The 23768-nt window shown below is 28.3% G+C and overlaps 1 protein-coding gene and 1 long non-coding RNA gene across 2 annotated transcripts; both read left to right on the top strand.

Moving 5' to 3' along the window:
* Nucleotides 1-448: 448 nt before the first annotated feature.
* On the top strand, nt 449-8209 carry LOC115701547 (uncharacterized). The gene is made up of 10 exons (XM_030629363.2): nt 449-895; nt 981-1170; nt 1519-1652; nt 3035-3147; nt 3256-3382; nt 3528-3689; nt 7327-7482; nt 7579-7658; nt 7762-7811; nt 7900-8209. Exons 1-10 carry the CDS (start codon nt 518-520, stop codon nt 8034-8036), a joined length of 1527 nt encoding a protein of 508 aa, XP_030485223.2. The 5' UTR covers nt 449-517; the 3' UTR covers nt 8037-8209.
* A 13547-nt stretch (nt 8210-21756) lies between these two features.
* LOC133030036 (uncharacterized) lies at nt 21757-22991 on the top strand. The gene is made up of 4 exons (XR_009683939.1): nt 21757-21784; nt 22035-22093; nt 22309-22479; nt 22663-22991. It is a non-coding gene; the product is annotated as an uncharacterized LOC133030036 (long non-coding RNA).
* The last annotated feature ends 777 nt before the right edge of the window (nt 22992-23768 follow it).

The following is a 23768-nucleotide window of genomic DNA, read 5'->3' as shown; positions in this document are numbered from 1 at the left end:
GATCTTCAACTACTTGTGCACTTAATGAGACTGATTCTCTCTTAGTAGTTAAAGATTATTTTCCTCACAAGAGCTAGTTTCTGATTTCCATTAGTTGTTAAATAACATTAATCGTTTAGTTTCTAATTTTTTTGGATTTAAGGTCCGTCATGTGTATAGATTTACTAATAATGCGACTCATTGCTGGCTAAGTTAGCTCTTTCAGTAGATACTAAATATTCATGGTTGAAAGAAATGCCTCCTCCCATTATACCCTTTGTATTATGATTTTGTTTTAATATAAAGACATTCTATCTAAAAAAATACATGTAAAAATTAAATTATGCAATTTTTTATGAAATAAAAATTAACCTAAAAAAATATAAATAAAATAGAAGGAGAAAAGGTAGACACGTGTATTGCACGTGCAATCCTCACATGTTATACATAAATATTATTATTATTCTCTTGGATGAATATCGGTATTCATTAGCTACAGAAAGCTAACTGCAGACATAGGCCAAAGAAAAAGCCAAAAATGGCTATTGGGTTTTCATTTCAATGGCTTTTTCTTCTCTGTTTAGTCTCCTCTGTTCCATTCTCACTCTCAAGAATAACACCCAGATTTCCATCTTCACTTATTAGCCCAGAAAAAGTTTCAGTCTCAACCACAACAAAGCTCTACAAAACCAGTTACTTCACTCAAACACTAGACCATTTCAATTTCCTTCCCCAAAGTTATCAGACTTTTCAACAAAGGTATCTAATAAACGACACCTTCTGGGGTGGAGCCAAAACCAAAGCTCCAATCTTTGTCTACACTGGTAATGAAGGAGAAATAGAATGGTTTGCTCAAAACACTGGATTTATGTTCGAAACAGCTCCCCATTTCAAAGCCCTTCTAGTTTTTCTCGAGGTGAGTTAAAAATTAGCTCACTACAAGTTTTGTTAAATCTCAAATGTTTTCTTAATAAATTGGATGGAATATGTTTATATTTTAGCATCGGTTTTATGGGAAATCCATACCATTTGGGGGTGACAAGGAAGTGGCTTACAGCAACACAAGCACACTTGGTTACCTTAGCTCCACGCAGGCTCTGGCGGATTATGCCACTTTGATCATAGATTTGAAGAACAATATATCCGCGGTGGACTCTCCGGTCGTCGTCTTTGGAGGTTCCTATGGTGGAAGTAGGTTTTCTTCTTCTTCTTTTATTAACACTATTTTTAAAAGGTGGATTTTGGTTTGAAAAAAAAAAAAAATTGTAAAAATAATGTGTTGAGGATAAAAAAACAATCATTTTTCATGTTTGGTATTAAATTTTTTGTTGAATCATATTTAAATCAATACAATTTTTCTTTCAAACAAGCTATATGGTTAACTATGAGTATTGGAAATAAATGCAGAGGTTGTTTATTGTTTTGATTTTGGAGATTTTGTTGTTTTTCAATATATATGGTTAACCAATATGTTAATATATATATATAAATATATATTAATATATATATATATATATATATATATATATAAATATACAGTGCTGGCAGCATGGTTTAGATTGAAGTATCCGCACGTTGCGATTGGAGCTTTGGCATCTTCCTCTCCCATCCTGGGTTTTGAGAATTTAACATCTCCATATAGTTTCAACAATATTGTCACTCAAGACTTTAAGGTATCTAAATTCTCTTTCTCTCTCTTATACAAGACATTATTAAAGATCAGATTTAGGATTAATTATTTATTTTAAATCGGCGGGATCTTTACACAGAGATAACAACATTATATATATATGTCCATATATAAAATTATTATTCATTGAAAGTGAAAAGGTCAAAAACAACCCCATGATGTAGAAAGATAGAAATAATGTGTGGATGAGTGTATATATATATATATGTAGTAATAGTAATTGTAATAGAATAGCAAAAGATAAATACTTTTTTTTAAAAACAAAATTATTAATTTTTAAAATAATGTTTTAAATATATCATTTATATATATATAAATAGAATATTATCATATATATATATATATATTAAAATGATATAGATAATAAATATGTCATGACTTTTCAAATGTTGAATAGCGTTTTTCTAAATTTCTACAAATGATAAGACTTTTAAATTACTTTGATAGTCCCATTCATCACTAATATAATAGATGTCGATTTTGTCACTAATATATTGATAAAAATGCATCAATTATATGTTGGAAAGATGTCGATTTTGTCATTTTTCATAATTAATGGCAAACCCGGTACAACACAATTATTTAAGGAATAATTTCATAAATACTTAAAAATAATAAATAAAAATATTAGGAATAATTACATAAGATACCATTTTTTTTTGTAAAATATTTATATTTTTAATGTTTTTTTTACATTTTTACAGTTTTCCAAAAAATAACACGAAAACAACATAAAATCAACAAGAAAACAACATAAAAGTAATATCAAAATAACAACAAAAAAACAACAAAAAATAACATACATATAACAAAAAATTAACAACAAATGAACAAAATTTTAACATAAAAAGACTGTATTTTATGTAAATAAAATCAAAAAAATCGTAAAAATATTTAAAATTCCATGAAACCGTATTTTTGTTGTTTTTTTTTTTGTTGTTTTTGTGCATTTGTGACATTAACCCAAAATATTATTATACAAAATGTTATATATTTTTACAGTTTTTAAAATTTTATTTACAGAAAATAAATGATAATTTTTTTATGTTAATTTTTAAGTTATTTTTATATTATTGTGTTGTTATAGTTTTTTGTTATTTGTATATATTTTTATGTTATTAATAATTTTTTTTTACTGTATTATTTTCATAAGATGTGGTAAATATATATATATAAATTAAAAATATTAAAACATAAAAATATAAAATAAAAGTTCAAAAGTAGTACTTAATGTAATTTTCATAATATAAAATTTCTTTCATAATAATCATATTTTTGCTTTTTATTAAATAATTTTTGTGTATAGTATAATAACTCGTATGTAGTGTTATTAATATTAATCATTACTCGGCATTTGATTATTAGAGTGAGAGTGAAAATTGCTACCAAGTGATAAAGGAGTCGTGGCAACAGATTAAAGACACTGCAAAGACTTCAAAAGGAATCAACTTACTTAGAAAGTCATTCAATTTGTGCAAGTAATTATTAAGCAAATTAAATTTTGTTGAATATTTTATATTCTGTGTATGCTAATATATATGTTATCTATACATAAATAGTATATCTGAATTTTAGTTTAATTTCAGGAACTATGAGTATATAGGAGATTATCTTGAAAGTTGGCTATCAACTGCATTTGTTTACACAGCCATGACTGATTATCCAACCCCCTCAAATTTTCTGAATCCATTGCCAGCTTACCCAGTGAAACAGGTAATTAATTAATTTATATAAAGATATATATATATTGAAAATAATAATAATAATAATAATAATAATAATAATAATAATAATAATAATAATAATAATAATAATAATAATAAGATTTTATTTGTACTTGATTTGTTTGGATGTTCAGATGTGCAAAGCTATTGATAATCCAAAGAGTGGTAGAAATAGCAACACATTTGAGAAATTGTATGGTGCAGCGAACATCTACTATAACTACAGTGGAACTGCCACGTGTTTTGATCTAGAAGATAATTCTGATCCTCATGGCCTCAGTGAATGGAGTTGGCAGGTATGTATATCTATTGTTTGGTTTAATTTTGAAAGTTTTGTAATACTTTCACAATGCAATCACCATTACACTATTTATATATAAATTAACAATTATTTTACAATATTTATATAAAAAATAAAATAACCTTTATACCCTTGCTTTATTAAAAAAATTTAAGATAAATAAATATTTTTGTCAATACACTAATCTTTCTCTAAACCATTTAAAAAAAATAAACAAATTATTATAATATTATTTTTATTTTCATTACTATTTTTATTATAATCCACTACTATTAGACCATCTCTAATAAAAAATATAAAAATTAAATTTGACACAAAAATAATTTTGTGATATTTTTACATTAATTTTTATTATTATACTACACTACATAATTATAAATCTTAATAGTTAATACAAAATTTAATATGTCATTTAATGTTCACTTAATAATTTTTTAAAAAATATAAAATAATAATAATTCAAAAGTAAATAGAAAAATTAATAATAACAATAATGCAAGTCATTTAATGCAAAAGAACATGTTAATTAAAATTTAATAATAAAATTTTAAAAAATTACATAATAATAAATATAAAAGTATAGTATTTATTGTCATGTAAATTTTCCACTATGATATATTATGATCTAAATTTGAATAATTTTTTATTATGTGACATATTTACATTATAATTTGAAGTTAGAGTAAAATTTTAACATAATAAATTATATTTTACATTTACATTTATTATGCTCTTATAGTATTACCATTTTCAATCTAGTATAATGATATTAATCTCTCTTTTACCTAGTGGAAAGAAAGCACCTACTCTTTTCTTGAAAGGGGAAGATAGCTCTTACTTATTATTATGCTATATATGCTCTTTTAAGTTTAAAGTTTCAAATAATATTCAAAATCTCTATATCTATGGTTATATTATTTACAAGATACAACTCATCATATATAAATAGAAGGGTTATCTTAGATTGTAATTAATCAAAAGATTTTTCCTAGTAAACATAGCATCTCTAAGCATCCAAGAAAAATAATGTCTCACATGCATAGGTTATACCCTTTATTAGAATTTTTATAAATATATATTATATATTTACATAAATGTGATTATGACTAATCATTATCCACTATTAGTGGAGCCTATATCAAATGAAGGTTACTAAAAGATGAACCACGAGTTTCAAAATCATTATCCCCTTTCATGGCCCCAGCCTATATAAATATGTATTGATTAAATATGTTTTTCTTTGGAGAATGGTACTTAGTATAAAATAAAAGTAATGTGTATTCGATCTTGGATATACAGTTCTTATATCCTTCACAAACTAAAATTTTCAAGGCTAGGGCCACAAGCTATAAATATATTTATATTCTTCTTATAATATTAATTATGATGAGTTGAGTAGGGTAGTATGATTGATTCTCATGTTTTTCCTTTAATCTTTTTCAAAGTCAACAAGTACACTTTTTTTTTTTTTTAATGTAGCGTAATAATATTTTACAATCAGTTAATAACTTAATAGCTTCAAAATCATGATCCCTCCTTTTTTTCTTATCTCTCCTTAAACAAGTACACTAGCTAGTAGAAAAATGAACATTAGAATTCTTATTTCACCTAGAAAAAGAAAATAAAGAAAAATAAATGAGAGAAGATACACACTACACTAAATAATATATATAAATATATAAGCTTTCAATTTTGTCCCTTTGTGAAAAATAAATACATATATGTATGATCTTTATGTAGTAATGCCTCTATTAAATCACTGAGTTGTTTTTGTTTTTGGTAAATTCATTATAATGCATTTATTAAGTTGTTTGAAAGAATCAAAGCATGTGTTTTTTTTTTTCTGAAAAAATATTTGTATTTCTTAGTATATAATGGTAAAAATTTAAAATATAATATTTTTGAAAAATAAATTGAATATGATATTTTCCAAAACAGGTTAATATATGATATTTTTCTCTCCGGACTTGCAAATAAATAGTAGAGCTATAAATTATTGGGTGATTCTAAAGTGCACTCCCTTAAAATGGATGTACTGATACACCATTTACTTGTTTCGGCATCTAAAAAAAATTTTAGTCTAATTTTTTTCATATCCTTATAGCTATTTAAGATATCCTACAAAATTTTGAGAAATTCGAAATAATTTACAGTATAGAAAACAATGTTCAAACAGCGTATAAAATAAAAGTCACGCGTGCAACACACTGCTTGAACGCAATTTTCAGCGTGTTAAACTTTTCCGAATTTCTTAAAATTTTGCAGGATGTCTTAAATAACCATAATTTACATGACCATAAAAAAAATTTGACTAAAAAATTATTTCGGATACTAAAACAGATAGAGATGTATCGATATACCCCATTTAAGGGGGTGCATTATAGAATTTTCCTAAACTATTTTATTTCATAATGCATAAGCAGTAAGAATTTTAGGGTGATTCTACAATGCACCCTCTTGAAAAGGATGTATTGATACACCCATGACTTGTTTCGGCATCCAAAAAAATTTTATAGTCTAATTTTTTTTTCATATTCATGTACGTTATAACTATTTAAGATAACCTACAAAATTTTGAGAAATTCTGAATAATTTACAATATAGAAAACAATGTTCAAACAGTCTATTTTGCACGCATATAAAATAAAATAATCACACGTGCAATACACTGTTTGAACGTAATTTTCGGCGTGTTAAACTTTTCCAATTTTTTTAAAATTTTACAGGATGTCTTAAATAACTATAACGTACATGACCATGAGAAAAAATTTGACTAAAAAATTATTTCGGGTATTAAAACAAATAAGGGTACATCAATATATTCATTTTAAGGGGGTGCATTATAAAATTTCCCAAAATTTTATATATTGCATTAATTTCAATCTACATACTAATTCAAATTTAATTTATTATTGTTTATTTTTTTAATATTAAATTAATTAATATTTATTAAAAAATAATTTTTTAACATAAATAATAATAAACTAAAATAAATGTTTATTGTTTTATATCTCAAACAATAAAATAAAAATAAATAAATAAAAAAATAAAAAATTTGAAAAAAAAAATTATATATAAAAAATATTTTATTTTTATTTTAAATTATAATTTTCTTATGTTAAAAATGGAATGTACATTAATTTACTAAATTTTAAAATATTTTTATCGCACACGTTAAATTTTTAAATTCTTATTTTTATATTAAAATATTAATTGTACAAATAATTTTTTTTAAAACATATATAAATACGTACAAATTAGATTAAATCAATTATTTTTACATATCAATTCTGTACTTTGCGAATTTACCCGGGGAAGATATATAGTAGTACTATGACTCTTATTATCAATATGTAATATTCATAATAAACTTTAGCAAAAGGAATGTTCTCTTTACTTTCAGACATCTTAAGCTTCACATATTCTTGTATAATTAATGGGGTGAAATGTTTTGTTTTATATACTACTGATAATAATATTAATGTATTTTGTTTTTTATATGTACTCAGTTTCAATATTTAATAAGGGCCCAATAAATCTGGCTAAACAATAAGTGAGCTGAACATACATAATAATATATGATAATTAACCAAATAATAATGGTATGATATTATGAAATTAATTAATTACAGGCATGTACAGAGATAATATTGCCAACAGGTGGTAGCACCAATGAAAGTATATTCCCAGCTTATGAGTGGCATTACAGTGACAGAGCCTCCTCTTGCCAACGAGCCTTTGGGATACACCCCAGGCGCACCTGGATCACCACTCACTTTGGGGGATTTGTACGTTCACACTATGTATTATATATTATTACTTACATTTTATAAACTAATTATATTATTGAAATTTAATTAACTGACATATATATATATATGCAGGGCATTGAGAGGGTTTTAAAGAGGTTTGGGAGCAATATTATCTTCTTCAATGGCTTAAGAGACCCTTGGAGTGGTGGAGGGTACGTATTATATACATATATATAAATATATATGTGTGTGTGATTATCTATACTAACTCTTTTCTCACATTACTTGTTATTTTGATTTATTATTATTTGCCAGGGTACTGAAGAACATATCTGAAACTATTGTTGCAATTGTTGCCAAAGAAGGTACATTATAAACAATGTTTTTTTTAATTAAAAAAAATGCCAAACATATATAGTGGAATTAAAATTATTAGTGTTTCATTATTAACAGGTGCTCACCACGTAGATCTAAGGTTCTCCACCAAAGAAGATCCAGAATGGCTTAAAGAAGTGAGAAAGCAAGAGGTCAGAATTATTGAAGGGTGGATCTCACAATATTATCATGATTTGGCACACCTATCTTTCTAACCCAATTTTTCAAAAAATAAAATAAATAACAAATAAATTAAGACCTTCTTGAATTGGCAGATCAGCATTTAAATTTATTACCAAAATCTGCAAAGATATATTTGTGGGATCACAGTGACTCTAGAGTATTTATAGTGAACTCTATATTCTTAATTATTTTTTACAAAGCAAAATGACCATATATATAACTTTCACTTTAAGATTATGATCATGCAAATGTAAATTTTACACTCATTTTTAAGTTACAGTACCTAAATATACCACCTTTGACGAGGCTAACTTAACGTACGTACGTAAAGGTATAAATCCTGGAAATTTTGAAAGTGAGCTAGTTGAAACAAAAAATTGCACAATTATAGTTTGAGATAAATTATTTAGGAATAGAAAAGAAGATTCTTGGTATTGAAATATCAAAAGATAGATTGAAAAGGGAGATGGTGTTATCTTAAGGGGGATATAATGCTAAGGGACATCTTAAAGTGCTAAACATTATAAAAAGTGACATACTGTTAAGGGACATCTTAAAATGCTAAACATCATAAAAAGTGACATACCATTACCATTATGAGTACACAATTTAATATTGGGTGCCATATGGGATAGTGTTGGTATCTTAAGGGCAATGTTTGCTATGAATTAATTATAATGTGCTTAGTAGATTAGATTCATGTCCAATCCGAAAATTCAACATTGGGAAGCAGTCACATGGTTACCAAGATATATATTAGATGCAGTACGGACATTATGTATTACTTTTCTCAAGGTTAACAAAAGCAAGCTATTCTAAATGGTTTTGTTGGTGATCTTTCTTGACTATGTTGCTAATTATAATCACAATAGAAGGTCATTAACTTCCCATGTTTTACCGTTAATTGACAATAGTATTTGCTAGACACCACAATTGTAAGCAGTAGTTGCTCTTAATTACTACAATGTCTTCTACCCTTCTAAACAGCCCTCCTGAATGATTTCTATTCTGAGAAAGGCTCTATCCATGCTTATATACACACAACCATCATAAATATTTTTCTGTAACAATGTAACAACAAACCTTGTATCTTAGGTGCCCATAGAATCTTCTCCCATCGCCAAATACACTTGGGAATTCCACTTTTACTGTCACTACAAGAAAACCCGCTTTTTCCGGTGCATTGTTGCACCGGCAAAAGTACCCTAATTGCGCCAGTAAAGTTTATCTGGGAAGCTTGGTCGGTAAAGGACTTTTTACCGGCGCGTAGACTAACTGCGCCGGTAAAACTTCCTTTTACAGGCGAGAAATCACGCCGGTAAAAAATAAGCGCCGGTGTTAAAAAATACCCTTATCCGCTTTGAATCTGCTTTGATAAGCTTTTGTCGGCGCAATAGGGCGCCGATAAAACTATTGGCGCCAATCGTCAGGTTCGCACCAATAGTTTTAGCAACTTTTTACCGGCGCACTATTGCGCCCACAAAAGTATTAATTTTTATTTTTTTAAAAAATTAATTAATTATATTTAATTAATTATAATATTAATTAATTAAATATAATTAATTAATTTTTTTAAAATAATTATAATATTATATTAACAAAAAAAACCAACATAATTTACATTAAAAGATAAACCAACATTAATTATATTATGTTCTACTAAAATCAGTTATAAACAAAATGTTAAATGTTCGAACCGAATAATAAAAAAAGTACAGTTCTATAGGCGGGTAATGTCGACATCGTTGTTTCTCTCAGTCTCGGGAGGCTGCGATGACGATCCAGCACCAAGAGCAGCCGACGATCCAGCACCAGGAGTGGGCAAAGGTGGAAGATCCATGGGAGGCAAGTTGAAACCCGGCACAATGTTGGGTTTTATGCCCTAAATAAAACCCATGTCAATATAATTAGATTTACTTATTAATATAGATCAGAAATAACATTTAATGTTGCATGGTTCACATGATTTATTTCATGATTATATGTACATAATGTATAGATTCATCTGAAACCCTTTTCACATACTTGATCCTGTTTATTGTGCCGTCAACACATTGGAAAGTAAACATGACTATGTGAATAAAGTTTCCTAGATTTATCAGACACAGGGTTTTACTGATATGATAATCTACAACAAGAGTTTACTTGTATTTGGAGAAATACTATGTTCTTTCCAGAACATTGGTTAAAGTAAAGCTCAGGTTGGATGCATGGAGTATGCATCGGAAGGGACCGATTTGAACTTTGACTTAGATTTATTAAACTTACCGTAATATCTATTCAAGTCAATATCGCCTAGTTGATCCTAGATCAAATGATCTTAATCCTGTTATGATTAGGCTCAATCTTGAAAGGCTATTCGTGTTCTTTGATTTGTTAGTTAAGCCTACTTTTAGGTCAGGGTGATACGTACATTTTGGGAACACGGTAGTGCAATTGAGTGGGAGCGCTAGCATAAACATGGAATCTATAGCTTCTATCTGGCGAATGGTAAGCAAAGGATGATCACCTTCGAGCTTGACCAAACGAAAATAAATGGTGGAGATCTCATTTCACATAAGCTGAAATATCATTTATACGGGGTCAAGTGTTTTAAGGATAAAATACATAGTAGGGTGTTACGGTAATTTAATCCCTTTACTGTGTAGATCATTCATATAGAGGATAATTGATCACATTAGGATTATAACAATGGATATCTAATGATGTGTCTATATGGTGGAACATATAGAGCATTCTATATACTGAGAGTGCAATTCTAAGTTCTATGCGTGGATTCAACGAAGAATTAATAAGTTAGTGAATTTTAGTGCTAAATTCTTGATCTACTTATTGGAAGCTCGGTTATATAGACCCATGGTCCCCCCACTAGTTGAGATAATATTGCTTGTAAGACTCATGTAATTGATTTTGATTAATCAATTATAATTCTCAAATTAGACTATGTCTATTTGTGAAATTTTCACTAAGTAAGGGTGAAATTGTAAAGAAAGAGTTTATAGGGGCATATTTGTTAATTATGATACTTTGTATGGTTCAATTAATAAATATGATAAATGACAATATTATTTAATAATTATTTATAGTTATTAAATAGTTAGAATTGGCATTTAAATGGTTGAATTAGGAAATTGGTATTTTTGAGAAAATCAGATACAAAAGGTGTTAAAATTGCAAAATTGCAAAAAGCAAGGCCCAATCCACTAAGGCATGGCCGGCCACCTATTGTGTGTGTTTTAAATTGATTTTTTCATGATTTTAATGCCATATAATTCAAACCTAACCCTAGTGGAATGCTATAAATAGATAGTGAAGGCTTCAGAAAAATAAGACTTTTTCCTGACACTTTCTGAATCAGAAAAACTGAGCCTTCTCTCTCCCTATCTTTAGCTGCCACTTCTTCTTTCTTCTTCCTTTGAATTTCGAAATCCTTAGTGATTAGAGTAGTTCCCACACACATCAAGTGATACCTCAATCATAGTGAGGAAGATCGTGAAGAAAGATCATCAGCAAAGGAGTTTCAGCATCAAAGATTCAGAGAAAGAGATCCAGGTTCAGATATTGATAATGCTCTGCTACAGAAAGGAATCAAGGGCTAGATATCTGAACGGAAGGAGTCATTATATTCCGCTGCACCCAATGTAAGGTTTCCTAAACTTTATATGTGTTTAATTTATCGTTTTAGAAAGTTCTTATTTAGGATGTTAATAAACATACTTGTGAGTAGATCTAAGATCCTGGTAAAATAATTTCCAACAACTGGCCTCAGAGCCATGGTAATTGATTTACTTGCAAGAAATTTGGACTTTAAAACGATTGTTTGTATGTTCTTTGGATGGTATCATGTTGTATGGAGTGTTATTTGATGATTGATTGATGTTTGTAAAATTTTCGTGAAAAATAATTGCGATTTCATCTCTAGAATTATTTTTATTGGATATTATGGGAAAAATTAAGCAAGTTAGCCTTTTACAGAACTTAATTTGGATTTTATTTGAATTAGTTATGATTTTTTGAAGATTTGAAAAAAATCGAGTTTGTCTTGATATTTTCCTGCGATCGCAAATCTGTCCGTACAGTTTCGAATTTTTTGTTTTTCTTCGATTTTTCATGCTTTTTCATGGAATTAACTTCCGATTTTTGGTATAGTTTTGTATTTATACTATTACTATTCCTAATTCAATTCTAATTATCTTTTTGAATTAATTTAATATTTTTTAAATTTAATTCAAGATATTAGTGTAATTTGAATTTGAATAGAATTAGTATCTATCTTCTTGCTTAAAAATCTATCTTATTTTAAAATTTGATTATATCTTATCTTATTTTAAATTTAAAAATAAGATATTTATAATCATGTAATTTTTAAATGATATAAGATATTTTGCTAATTTTTTAAATTTTGTTATTTTATTTATTTAAATTACATTTAAAATTTGAAAAAGATATTTATTTATCTTTTCTAATTTTTTATTTAATTTTTATTTATAAAATAACATTTAAAATTTAAAAGTAGTTAGCAAATTTTTGAAATGATATTTAGGTTGGTTGAAACCTAATTTTTCAAAAATTGTAGGTTTAATTTTAAATTTAAATTTTTTAAAAAAAATTTCGAATTTTTCAAATTTTTTTTAAATTTTCGATTTTTTTTTATTATTTAATTAATTATTTTCGAAATTAAATATTTAATTTAAAATTAAATAAATCCTACATCCAACTATCCAACTAACCTTGTTACAGGAGTATGTGTTTTAGCTTGTTTGTAAGTTTTCAAAACCTATTATTACTTGATTGCAAATAGCCATGGTTACTTTTTGCCAGATCTAATGATCTGATGGCTCCCTTGGTCAAGTTAATAATTTGTAACAGGTATATTTACAATCTTCTTTCATCTGTGTATGACCTAGCAACATGATAGGACCCATCCAAAGTGTGCCTATGTGAGCCTATGTGTTTAATTTGATTATAGATACATATAGGTTGTTGTTGCTAAAATAAATTATCATAGTTCTTGATAGAATTTATTTAGGCCCATTTAGTTATTGGGCTTATTCAATTAATAACAGTTGTTCTTATTAAGGTTAAATTCCTCTCTTTTGGGCCTTGTGTGAGAATTGGGAGCTATAGAAGTGGGTACGACATACTGAACCCAGCACCCCCTCACATGAACCACCCCAGTTGTGAAGGCCCATTTGCCTGATTTGAACAACTGTACTAGGTTAATTACACTAGTTTAACCTAATAAAATTGATTAGCAACATAATTAATTTCATTGATTTTGAAATTAATTTAAGAAAATTATAGTTTAAAGAATTTTTTATTCTAAGCTAAACTATATGTATTTTCTTGTATTTAATTAAATATAGAATTATAACCATCTAGATTCTTTCTGAAGCTTAATTTAAATTTTTCATTAAATATTCCTATTTAAGTTGATAATTAGTTATCTCCAACTAACCAACTTAAATCTGAATATCTTTTGAATTTCAAATTTCAAAATTAAGTTGAGGAATTTTAGGCATTGGTTATTAAGATTCTTTAGATATTTTTTAAGTTAATATCTTTTCGAATATTAACTTAAAATGGAATATTTTCAAATTAAGTGGTTACAACTTAATTTTTGATATTTAATTAAATTTAAATTTGAAAAATATTTAAGTTCTAGATTTTTTCTAATACAACTTAAATTAGATATTTTTTTTTCAAATTTTGTGGAAAAGATACTTACTCAAATAAGATATTTTCTAGATAGTTATTTCTAGACTACTTATTATTTCTAATATTAAATAGGAAAATATTATACATTGTGAAATTAATTATTTAAATAATTAATTTTGGTACAATTTATTTTAAGTATATTTTTTCCTAGTATTAAACTAGAGATTAATAATTAAGCCTTCTCTACACCTAATTATTTATTTCTTGAATTTAATACATTTAATTAATTTGAAAATTGAATATCTAAGTTGATTTTTATCATCATACTTAAATATTTCTTTTTCATGACATTTAATTAAATAGAAAATTATTTTTAGTTGAAATTTATTTTTTCAACTAAATTTAAATAATTTTCAAAATATATTTTTTTTTCTTTATTTTATTAATCAATTTTTCGAAATTGCATTTCTTAAATGCTAGAATTTCGAATTTTATCTTGAAAAATAGATTAAGTTGTAAATTAATTATTTATTTTAATTAATTCTTGGATCAACTTAAATCAATGATTTTTTCATTTATTGATTAATTTAAAATAAATTGAATTAAAGTATATTATTAGAAATTGAATTAATTAGTCAAAGGAAAATCTAGATAGATGATATTTTTGCTTGAAGTATTTTTCTAGTGTATTTAATTAAATAGAAAATTAATATTTAAGTTGATTTTCATCATCATACTTAAATATTTGAAATTTTTCTTATATATTTAATTAAATAGGAAAATTATATTTTTTGTTGTAAATTAATTTTATTAATTAATTTTGGGCCAACATTAAATTAGAATAATTTTTTCCAGGATTTATTTTTTTATTTTAATATGCATTTTTCGAAAATTGTATTCTTATATACTTTAATTTTTCGAAATGCAATATATATTTATAGAAAATTAAATTTGAGTTGTAAATTAATTTAAATTAATTTTGTAACAACTTAAATTGAATATTTTTCTAAATATTTATTGGAAATTATTACTAAGATGGAAATAATTCATGTTATTTTCATATCCATCTAAGTAAAATTTATAAATATTAAATTAAAATTTATATTTAGAATTTTTCATTCTAAATTGGAAATTTTAATTAAATAAATATATATTTAAAAATAAATAGAATAAATAAAGAGAATCAAAGAAAATACAACTCTTTATAAATAATGAGCTTGATTATTATTAAGATATTCGATCTCCATTGTGGGTTTTACACCGCGTTTGTTTTAGTGAGTAATCCTCCCTAATGGAGGAACGTTCATTAGCAATTTCGCACCGTTTAACCTCGCATGATAAGTAGTTTGTAAGTGTTTTGTATGGTATGGATCACCCTAATGGTGGCGACCATACTTGACTTGCAAATTATGAAACAATGGTGGAAGCTCATAAGATAGAATTGCCTTGACTCTCGCCTAAACGGGACAACGCTGAATTCCAATCTTGATCGAATAAAAGGTTGCTAGAATGTTTAACATTTTAGACGAGCTGACAACTCTATTCAATGAATGGTAGCTTTGACTCTTGCCTAAACGGGACACTGATATCAGTTTGTTGAAAACCTTAGAAATTATTTAGGATTGTAAGTTTTAGTATTTTCACTTGTCATTCCTACTTGCTATATGTTTATAATTTCTGAATTGTGTATGAATTTATATTGAACCATGTTATTTTCTGTTATTAAGTTGTAGTTTAATTTCGAATCTTCATTGTTGGTCTAACTTGGCTTGTTTATCTAATGAGATAAATCCCTAGTGGATTTTCACCATTAGACATACATAATAGTGTTAGATCTCGAAAGATAAATATTGTATATGCGACATCTAGCTGTTCATCAATTGATGACACCTTAGACTAGTATTTTTACGATATGAAACAAGAAGATTATATAAATAAGATTACTTTGACTTTCTCTAATCGAAGCATCGTTGGATTCTTATTTTAAACGAAATTATCCTAATTCCTCTTAGCTTATTCATTTCGAATTAGCTTTCAAAACATATCATTGGATGAATGGTCTATAAATCATTTCATGTCATTTTATATGACGCATATGATTATAATCCCGAAATTCTATTCCCAATTGATATAAATCCTCAATCTTAGAAATCTCCTACTTGTATGGGCAAATCAGACTTAGAGTTTGTATTAGTAGTGGTGGTCAAAGAAAGAATTACTCATTATATTTGGTTGAATTTAAGTCTTTGACTTTAATTTTAGAATCCAAACAAAAATTTTTCTTATATTTCTAATTCCAGAATACAATACAGTTACACTTTCTCAAGTGTTTAATATCCATCTTCTATTAATGGATTAAAACTGTATGGAATATGAGTTAGGTATTCTGTGACCAGGATCCACTTGAAGTATTCTAAGAACTCTTTCATGTAACTAAACCTATGTCATCAATAGACACTAGCATTTTTTTTAATCTATGGCATTTGTATCTTGTTCATAGTAGATTTGACAAGATCAATCTCTGCAAAGAGTTAATATGCCTATATCCACTGAAAGTAGTTCATCTCATTCGCAGATGGATATACATTCAGGGGTGGATATGAGTTTTTCGTTGTATTCTTAAAACGATCACTCTAGATTATACCTTATGCAAAGAAATTTGAAATGTTTAAAAATTTCATTAATTTCTAGCAATGGTTAATACCATTAAGGTAAGTGGTTAAAGATCTTGCGAACTGATAGGGGTGGAGAAATAGTTAGTAGATATGCAGTTCAAAGATCATTAAATTGATTTTTGAATTATATCCAAACTTACCTCCCGTAAATTTCGAGTTGCATATTGATGATTAGTTACTAGTCGTTGCCTAAATCCTTCTATGGTAATACAATTTCAGAATGATGTAATGGTTGGGTACTTAATGTAAATCATTACTAGATTCATGGATGACCTAATCAAAATCTTAAGAAAAGCTAGAACTGTTAACCATGGTTTGTTAGCTTTTCTAAGTGATTAGGGGTGGACCATCCCATTGTCAAAAGATAAGAAAGTGTTTGTTCAAACAAATACTACTTTTCTAAGAAAATGACTAAGTCTGAAAAACAAGTAGCAAATAAAGGAGATATTTAATTCTTGATTCCAAAAGTGTTCTATCATCTTATATAACATATGATGATCCCACTGCCTCTGTTGTCTTGTCACAACCGAAGAGATCAATACCATTTAGTTTTCTTAGACATAATTCACGGTGCCTTGTCGTAGTGGGAGAGTTTCTAGGAACTCACCTTCTTATGACTTGGGAGACACTAGTGATTAAAATCCATTGTGAGTTTAAACAAGTAATGGATTGTCAAGATAAGAAACTAAGAAGAAAGCCAATAGAACTATGGTTTAATCCATTCACATGGAATAACCTAAAGTTTTCTATTACAAGGACATAAAAGGAAATTTTAGTTAATAAGTCTATTCTATGGACTTAACAAACTTCATGTTCCTAGTATTATAGGTTTGAGTTTATCTAAACCTATGGCTTGTGGTATACCTGGTAATTACTTACTCTAATGCAAGCAACTTACTTTAGTAAGATGCTGAAGCCTTTTCTTTCTAATGGCAATCTATAGAAGCTTCACAACTTCTTAGGTATAGATTTTATTTATCTAAGGAAAAGTCTTAACTATTCTAGAAAAGATAAAGCCATGAAAGAATTTCTTATATCAACAGTGAGAGGTCTTAGATATGCTTTTGTATGCCTTAGACCAGACACCTACTGTTGAGTGGGAGTAATGAGTAGGTATCAGATTAATCCAGAAGAAGAACATTGGAAGACAATCAAGTAAATTTTAAGATTAAGAAGAGGAACTATATGTTAGTCTATAAGGGTGTGTTTAAAACTCTTAGACTACACCATATCAGATTTCGAAATTTGCCTTTATGCTAGTAAATCTTTCTGATAAGATGGTGATTACTCTGGGGGTGGAATAGTGATTTTGGAGAAGTGTAAAAACCTATCTGAAGTCTCTAGGTCTACCAGAGAGGGACTGAATGTTAAAGTTGCAAGAAAGGTACTTATTCAGTCTAAGGAAAGTTCTATACATTTTTGGCATCATTCCAAATTGCCTTAAACTACTAGTGTTAATTTCCTGATTAACCAAATGTAGTTGCCAAAGATATAGAATCCAGTATCCCAAGAGAGTAGACATATAGAGAGGAATTTCACATTATCAATGATTTTGTGATTAAAGGAAGAGTAATAGTGGAGAAAAGGTTGTGGTTAATTCAACCTTTCAGATCCTATTACGAGGAGTTTACTACTACTACACTTGATTTGTATATCAAGGTGTTGAGATTATTTGAAACGCACTTTTTGTTTTATATTAGTGCAAGTGGGAGTTTGTTGGGTTTTATGCCCTAAATAAAACTCATTTCAATATAATCAGATTTACTTATTAATATAGATCAGAAATAACATTTAATGTTGCATGGTTCACATGATTTATTTCATGATTATATGTACATAATGTATAGATTCATCTGAAACCCTTTTCACATACTTGATCCTGTTTATTGTGCCGTCAACACATTGGAAAGTAAACATGACTATGTGAATAAAGTTTCCTAGATTTATCGGAACACGAGGTTTTTGCGATATGATAATCTACAACAAGAGTTTACTTGTATTTGGAGAAATACTATGTTCTTTCCAGAACATTGGTTAAAGTAAAGCTCAGGCTGGATGCATGGAGTATGCATCGGAAGGGACTGATATTGAACTTTGACTTAGATTTATTAAACTTACTGTAATATCTATTCAAGTCAATATCGCCTAGTTGATCCTAGATCAAATGATCTTAATCCTGTTATGATTAGGCTCAATCTTGAAAGGCTATTCGTGTTCTTTGATTTGTTAGTTAAGCCTACTTTTAGGTCAGGGTGATACGTACATTTTGGGAACACGGTAGTGCAATTGAGTGGGAGCGCTAGCATAAACATGGAATCTATAACTTCTATCTGGCGAATGGTAAGCAAAGGATGATCACCTTCGAGCTTGACCAAACGAAAATAAATGGTGGAGATCTCATTTCACATAAGCTGAAATATCATTTATACGGGGTCAAGTGTTTTAAGGATAAAATACATAGTAGGGTGTTACGGTAATTTAATCCCTTTACTGTGTAGATCATTCATATAGAGGATAATTGATCACATTAGGATTATAACAATGGATAACTAATGATGTGTCTATATGGTGGAACATATAGAGCATTCTATATACTTAGAGTGCAATTCTAAGTTCTATGCGTGGATTCAACGAAGAATTAATAAGTTAGTGAATTTTAGTGCTAAATTCTTGATCTACTTATTGGAAGCTCGGTTATATAGACCCATGGTCCCCCCACTAGTTGAGATAATATTGCTTGTAAGACTCATGTAATTGATTTTGATTAATCAATTATAATTCTCAAATTAGACTATGTCTATTTGTGAAATTTTCACTAAGTAAGGGTGAAATTGTAAAGAAAGAGTTTATAGGGGCATATTTGTTAATTATGATACTTTGTATGGTTCTATTAATTAATATGATAAATGACAATATTATTTAATATTTATTTATAGTTATTAAATAGTTAGAATTGGCATTTAAATGGTTGAATTAGGAAATTGGCATTTTTGAGAAAATCAGATACAAAAGGTGTTAAAATTGCAAAATTGCAAAAAGCAAGGCCCAATCCACTAAGGCATGGCCGGCCACCTATTGTGTGTGTTTTAAATTGATTTTTTCATTATTTTAATGCCATATAATTCAAACCTAACCCTAGTGGAATGCTATAAATAGATAGTGAAGGCTTCAGAAAAATAAGACTTTTTCCTGACACTTTCTGAATCAGAAAAACTGAGCCTTCTCTCTCCCTATCTTTAGTTGCCACTTCTTCTTTCTTCTTCCTTTGAATTTCGAAATCCTTAGTGATTAGAGTAGTTCCCACACACATCAAGTGATACCTCAATCATAGTGAGGAAGATCGTGAAGAAAGATCATCAGCAAAGGAGTTTCAGCATCAAAGATTCAGAGAAAGAGATCCAGGTTCAGATATTGATAATGCTCTGCTACAGAAAGGAATCAAGGGCTAGATATCTGAACGGAAGGAGTCATTATATTCCGCTGCACCCAATGTAAGGTTTCCTAAACTTTATATGTGTTTAATTTATCGTTTTAGAAAGTTCTTATTTAGGATGTTAATAAACATACTTGTGAGTAGATCTAAGATCCTGGTAAAATAATTTCCAACACACAGCTCGAGAAAGATACTCAAACTGATCTTGGAATCGTTTGAGGTAGAGTTGTTGTGTGTCATACTGCTGTCTCGTATGTTGAGTTGTGTGCTCCGCTTCCTCAACTTTTTTCTGTAAAGCCTCGTACTGTTCCATTGTAACAGTCGGTGGGGCTGAAGGATGTGTGGCAGGTGCTCTTTTGGCCCTAACTCCCTTTAGTCTGGGGAGATGGCCAAAGCCTCTAAGATGCTGAGATCGTTCCCCGAGTACTTGCGTCATAACAGGTAAGTCTCGGGGGGTACTGTGTAGGATCGACAGGAGGCTCTTCGGGCTCATCTTCAGTGGGCGCTGGTTGAGTTGCCGCTATTTCAACCATTTGCTCCTAAAACAAACAAATAAGTTAAATGGTTAATTTTAATACAAAATAAACACTACAAGAAAGGGGACCTTTTATCCCACTTTTTTAGTTAACAAAAATTAAAAATGGGATAAAAGATATATTGAGACTTTCTATCCTACTTTTAGATTTGGAGCCTCAAATATGGAGCAAAAAAACTTTTAGACAAGGGCCCTGTTTGGTAGAACGTTGAAAAAAAAATATCAAAGGTAAAAAAATAAGTTCAAGATTCGATTTTTATGGGTTAGCCAAACGGGGATTAAGATTTTTAGGGAAACTTTTTATCCCGGCTATTAGTTAAAAACCGGGATAAAAGGGTTTAGTATGAAACCCTTTAATCCCAGTTTTTAACTAATTAAAAACCGGGATAAAAAGTGTTTCCCTAAAACACTTTCATCTCACAAAATCGCATATATCTCTGCTATAACCTCAACAGAAACCCTCCCAAACTTAGAAACCCTCGCCCAAACCCAGAAACCCTCGCCCAGCAAACCCATGTTAGCCTCCATCTCGCCCTAAACTTTGTTTCTTTATTATTTTTTCCCTATTTTGCATTTTTCCACCATTTTTTTCTGGGTTCAAGAAAATATAAAACCTGATATTTTTTTGTTAAGAATGTCTTCTAGTTTAGGGATATTTATTATGTATCATTTTTTTACCTTTTTAGTTCTTAAAGATTTGATTTTTATAATGTTTGAATGAGTTATTGATAAAATTTTTTATGAGCTCCCTTTGCCCATTGTTGTACATCTTCTGCGAATGTGACTTGTCTCTGCAATAATAATTTTTTTTCTCTTGTTGCTACTTTCATGGCTGTTTCTTTATTATATTCCATATAATTTTATCAACCGAAGGGTCTCTAGCAAGAAGTTAGAGCAGCAGTAGCTTGTGCTGATCAGGGGGAAGTATTGACAACAAGTAAGCTTGAATAATGTTGTTTCAAATTTTGTGAACTAGAAACAATAGAAACTTGAGAAAAGAAGGAATGAAATTCTGAATGCTTACTAGTGACAAGTGTAATACTGCTATACTTATTGCTCTAATTTATTGTGATTTTGTTTCAAGAGATAGTCAAACTAACAAGATTATTAAGTTTGTATTTTATTTGTATTATTGTTTGAAGTAGCCTAAAATTATTATCTTAAAGATAAAATAATTTTGTTCATTTACTTATAACATATTATGGACTCTACTTTATGCATAAGAGTGATTGCCATTTTATAACTTTTGTAAAGGTACTCATAGAATTCGTGTGTTTTAATTTGAAAGTATTGCTATTCAAAACTTAATTTGCTATGCTATTTTAATTTGATATATACTTATGACTAGTTTTAATATGGATGTAAATTGTCACAGAATAATTGCAATGTAATGTGAGGTATTCATAAAAGAACATGATGTCCTTTCTACAAGCTTTATAAAATGTGTTTTATCAGTACATACCAAGAAATAGCAGGAAGGTGAGCTTTAATTTTTCTTTATTTACTTTTCTAATTCTATTCAAAATATAAGCTGAAAAAATATTGTACTCATACCTTATTTATTAAAATCTCTTGAAATGACCACAATATAAGGTGGTTATTTTTTTTAATTTGAAATGTGTAGATGAATCTTATTGAAAGAACCGATGTGTATATATAAATAAGTAAAATTTGTTTCCACTAAGATTATGTTTGATTAGGAACAATATTTTGAAATGACCATCATTAGGTTGCAATCATGTATGTGAGGCACGCAATCAAGCATGGGAAATATTTCAAGATAATGAGGTGACTTTCAATTGCCAATAAATCAATTATCTATTGAACTAGTAGGTGTTACTAATTTTTAAAATTGTGGACTTTATACATATAGAGAAAGAGTAGATTGCTTATGGTCTTTCTTTACTAGTTCGGCCACACTTTATGTTGGTTAATTTTCCAAGTTAATAATGTTTAAGGTCATGTTTAATCCATTTTAATATTTTTTATTATTTTCTTCTCAGGTTATTTTTTTCTGTAATTATTGAAGAAGAAACAGAATAGAAGGAAAGAGAGTGAATGATAATCATAGGATCGCATATTCAATTCCAATGATCAATGGTGAAAGTGATTATTACATAGTTACCAAAAACCTTAAAATTCGAAGATTCAGCGAGACTCTTCTTAGAACTATGGTAAGTCATTATGATATGGGAAATTTTAATTGAAACTTTTAGTGGTGAGGTGTGGATTTATATAAAATGTAGTAGGAGTAAATCATGCATGCTTGGTGTTTGCCTTAAGCCTACTTGTTTTGTTTCCTTTTCTTGGAAAGTTTCTTTTATTGTTCTCTATGGAAATTCTATTTTTTTTTTCAGATTGATGATTGGAAGGTTATGGTTTTTTAAATAAGAGCAAGGACAAGAAATGGGCTGATTGAACTATATTATGGCCATATTCCTTTTGTTGTGGATCTTTGGGGCTGCTGCCCTTGAAAATTTCCCTATTTGTCTCAAATCTATCATTTCCTTTTGGAATCTTAGGCTCAATATCAATATTCTTGCTATTCTTGAAGGTACCTATACATATACATATAGATAAGTAAATATGTAATTAAGGTGACCGTAAAATAATTAAGTTTAAAGTGTTAAATATATTACTTACCTAAAACTCCATATATATAATTGACAGTTATTGGAACAACTGCTATTAGGGACTATATAAGCTGCAACCATTGTCTTTCTCTTTTTTGTTGTGGAGTGGCTGGTGTCAAGGGCAAGCCACAAGGTTAGCTCATAACAACCCTTTTCCCTTTAGTATCATATGTATAGGTTTTTGGATTTTGATTGACAAGTGAGCATGATTTTAGAGTATGAAATGATTTGAAATAAAGTACGGTTATTGATCATTCGAAGTAGTAATTTGCTTCTTTTCTTGGGTTTGGTTCACATTTATAATGTTAATCAACATTGTTGTCTTTTGTGTTAAAAAAAAGGAGTTTAAGAACGATCAAGGTTGTTGATTCATGATTGTGCTTCAGTGTTCATTCATACATACTACTCTCAGTTTTTTGAATTTTGAAGCCTAACATAGTTACTAATTTGAGATTATATCATTTTTTATTTTTTTTTTTGCTGAAAGATAGGGATTATATCTTGGTTCCAAATTTTTTCTATGTCGATTCCGATGTTCAATATAGTTTTTATTTGATTTCTATATTTTTATTTCTGTGATGTTGCTTGGGCAAGTTCAACGACTGTTTTTTCGTTGTTCGTTTTGTGTGTGAAAATAGTGTGGTGGTGCGCACTTAATAAGGTAAATTTGTATTATTATTAAATCCGTGTCAAGAAAAATTTTGGATATCCCGAAAACAGCAAGTGTACGTGAACTTGAAATTTCAACAAAAGAAAAAAAAACAAGTGTGAACTTGAAATGTTTGACAGAGAGATTTTTTAACTTCTTTAACATATTGAAAGGGTTTGTC

Source organism: Cannabis sativa, chromosome 8, assembly GCF_029168945.1.
Source record: "Cannabis sativa cultivar Pink pepper isolate KNU-18-1 chromosome 8, ASM2916894v1, whole genome shotgun sequence".
Classification (NCBI taxonomy): Eukaryota; Viridiplantae; Streptophyta; class Magnoliopsida; order Rosales; family Cannabaceae; genus Cannabis; species Cannabis sativa.
The sequence above is the reverse complement of the archived record's forward strand: the minus strand, read 5'-3'. Positions and strand labels throughout refer to the sequence as shown.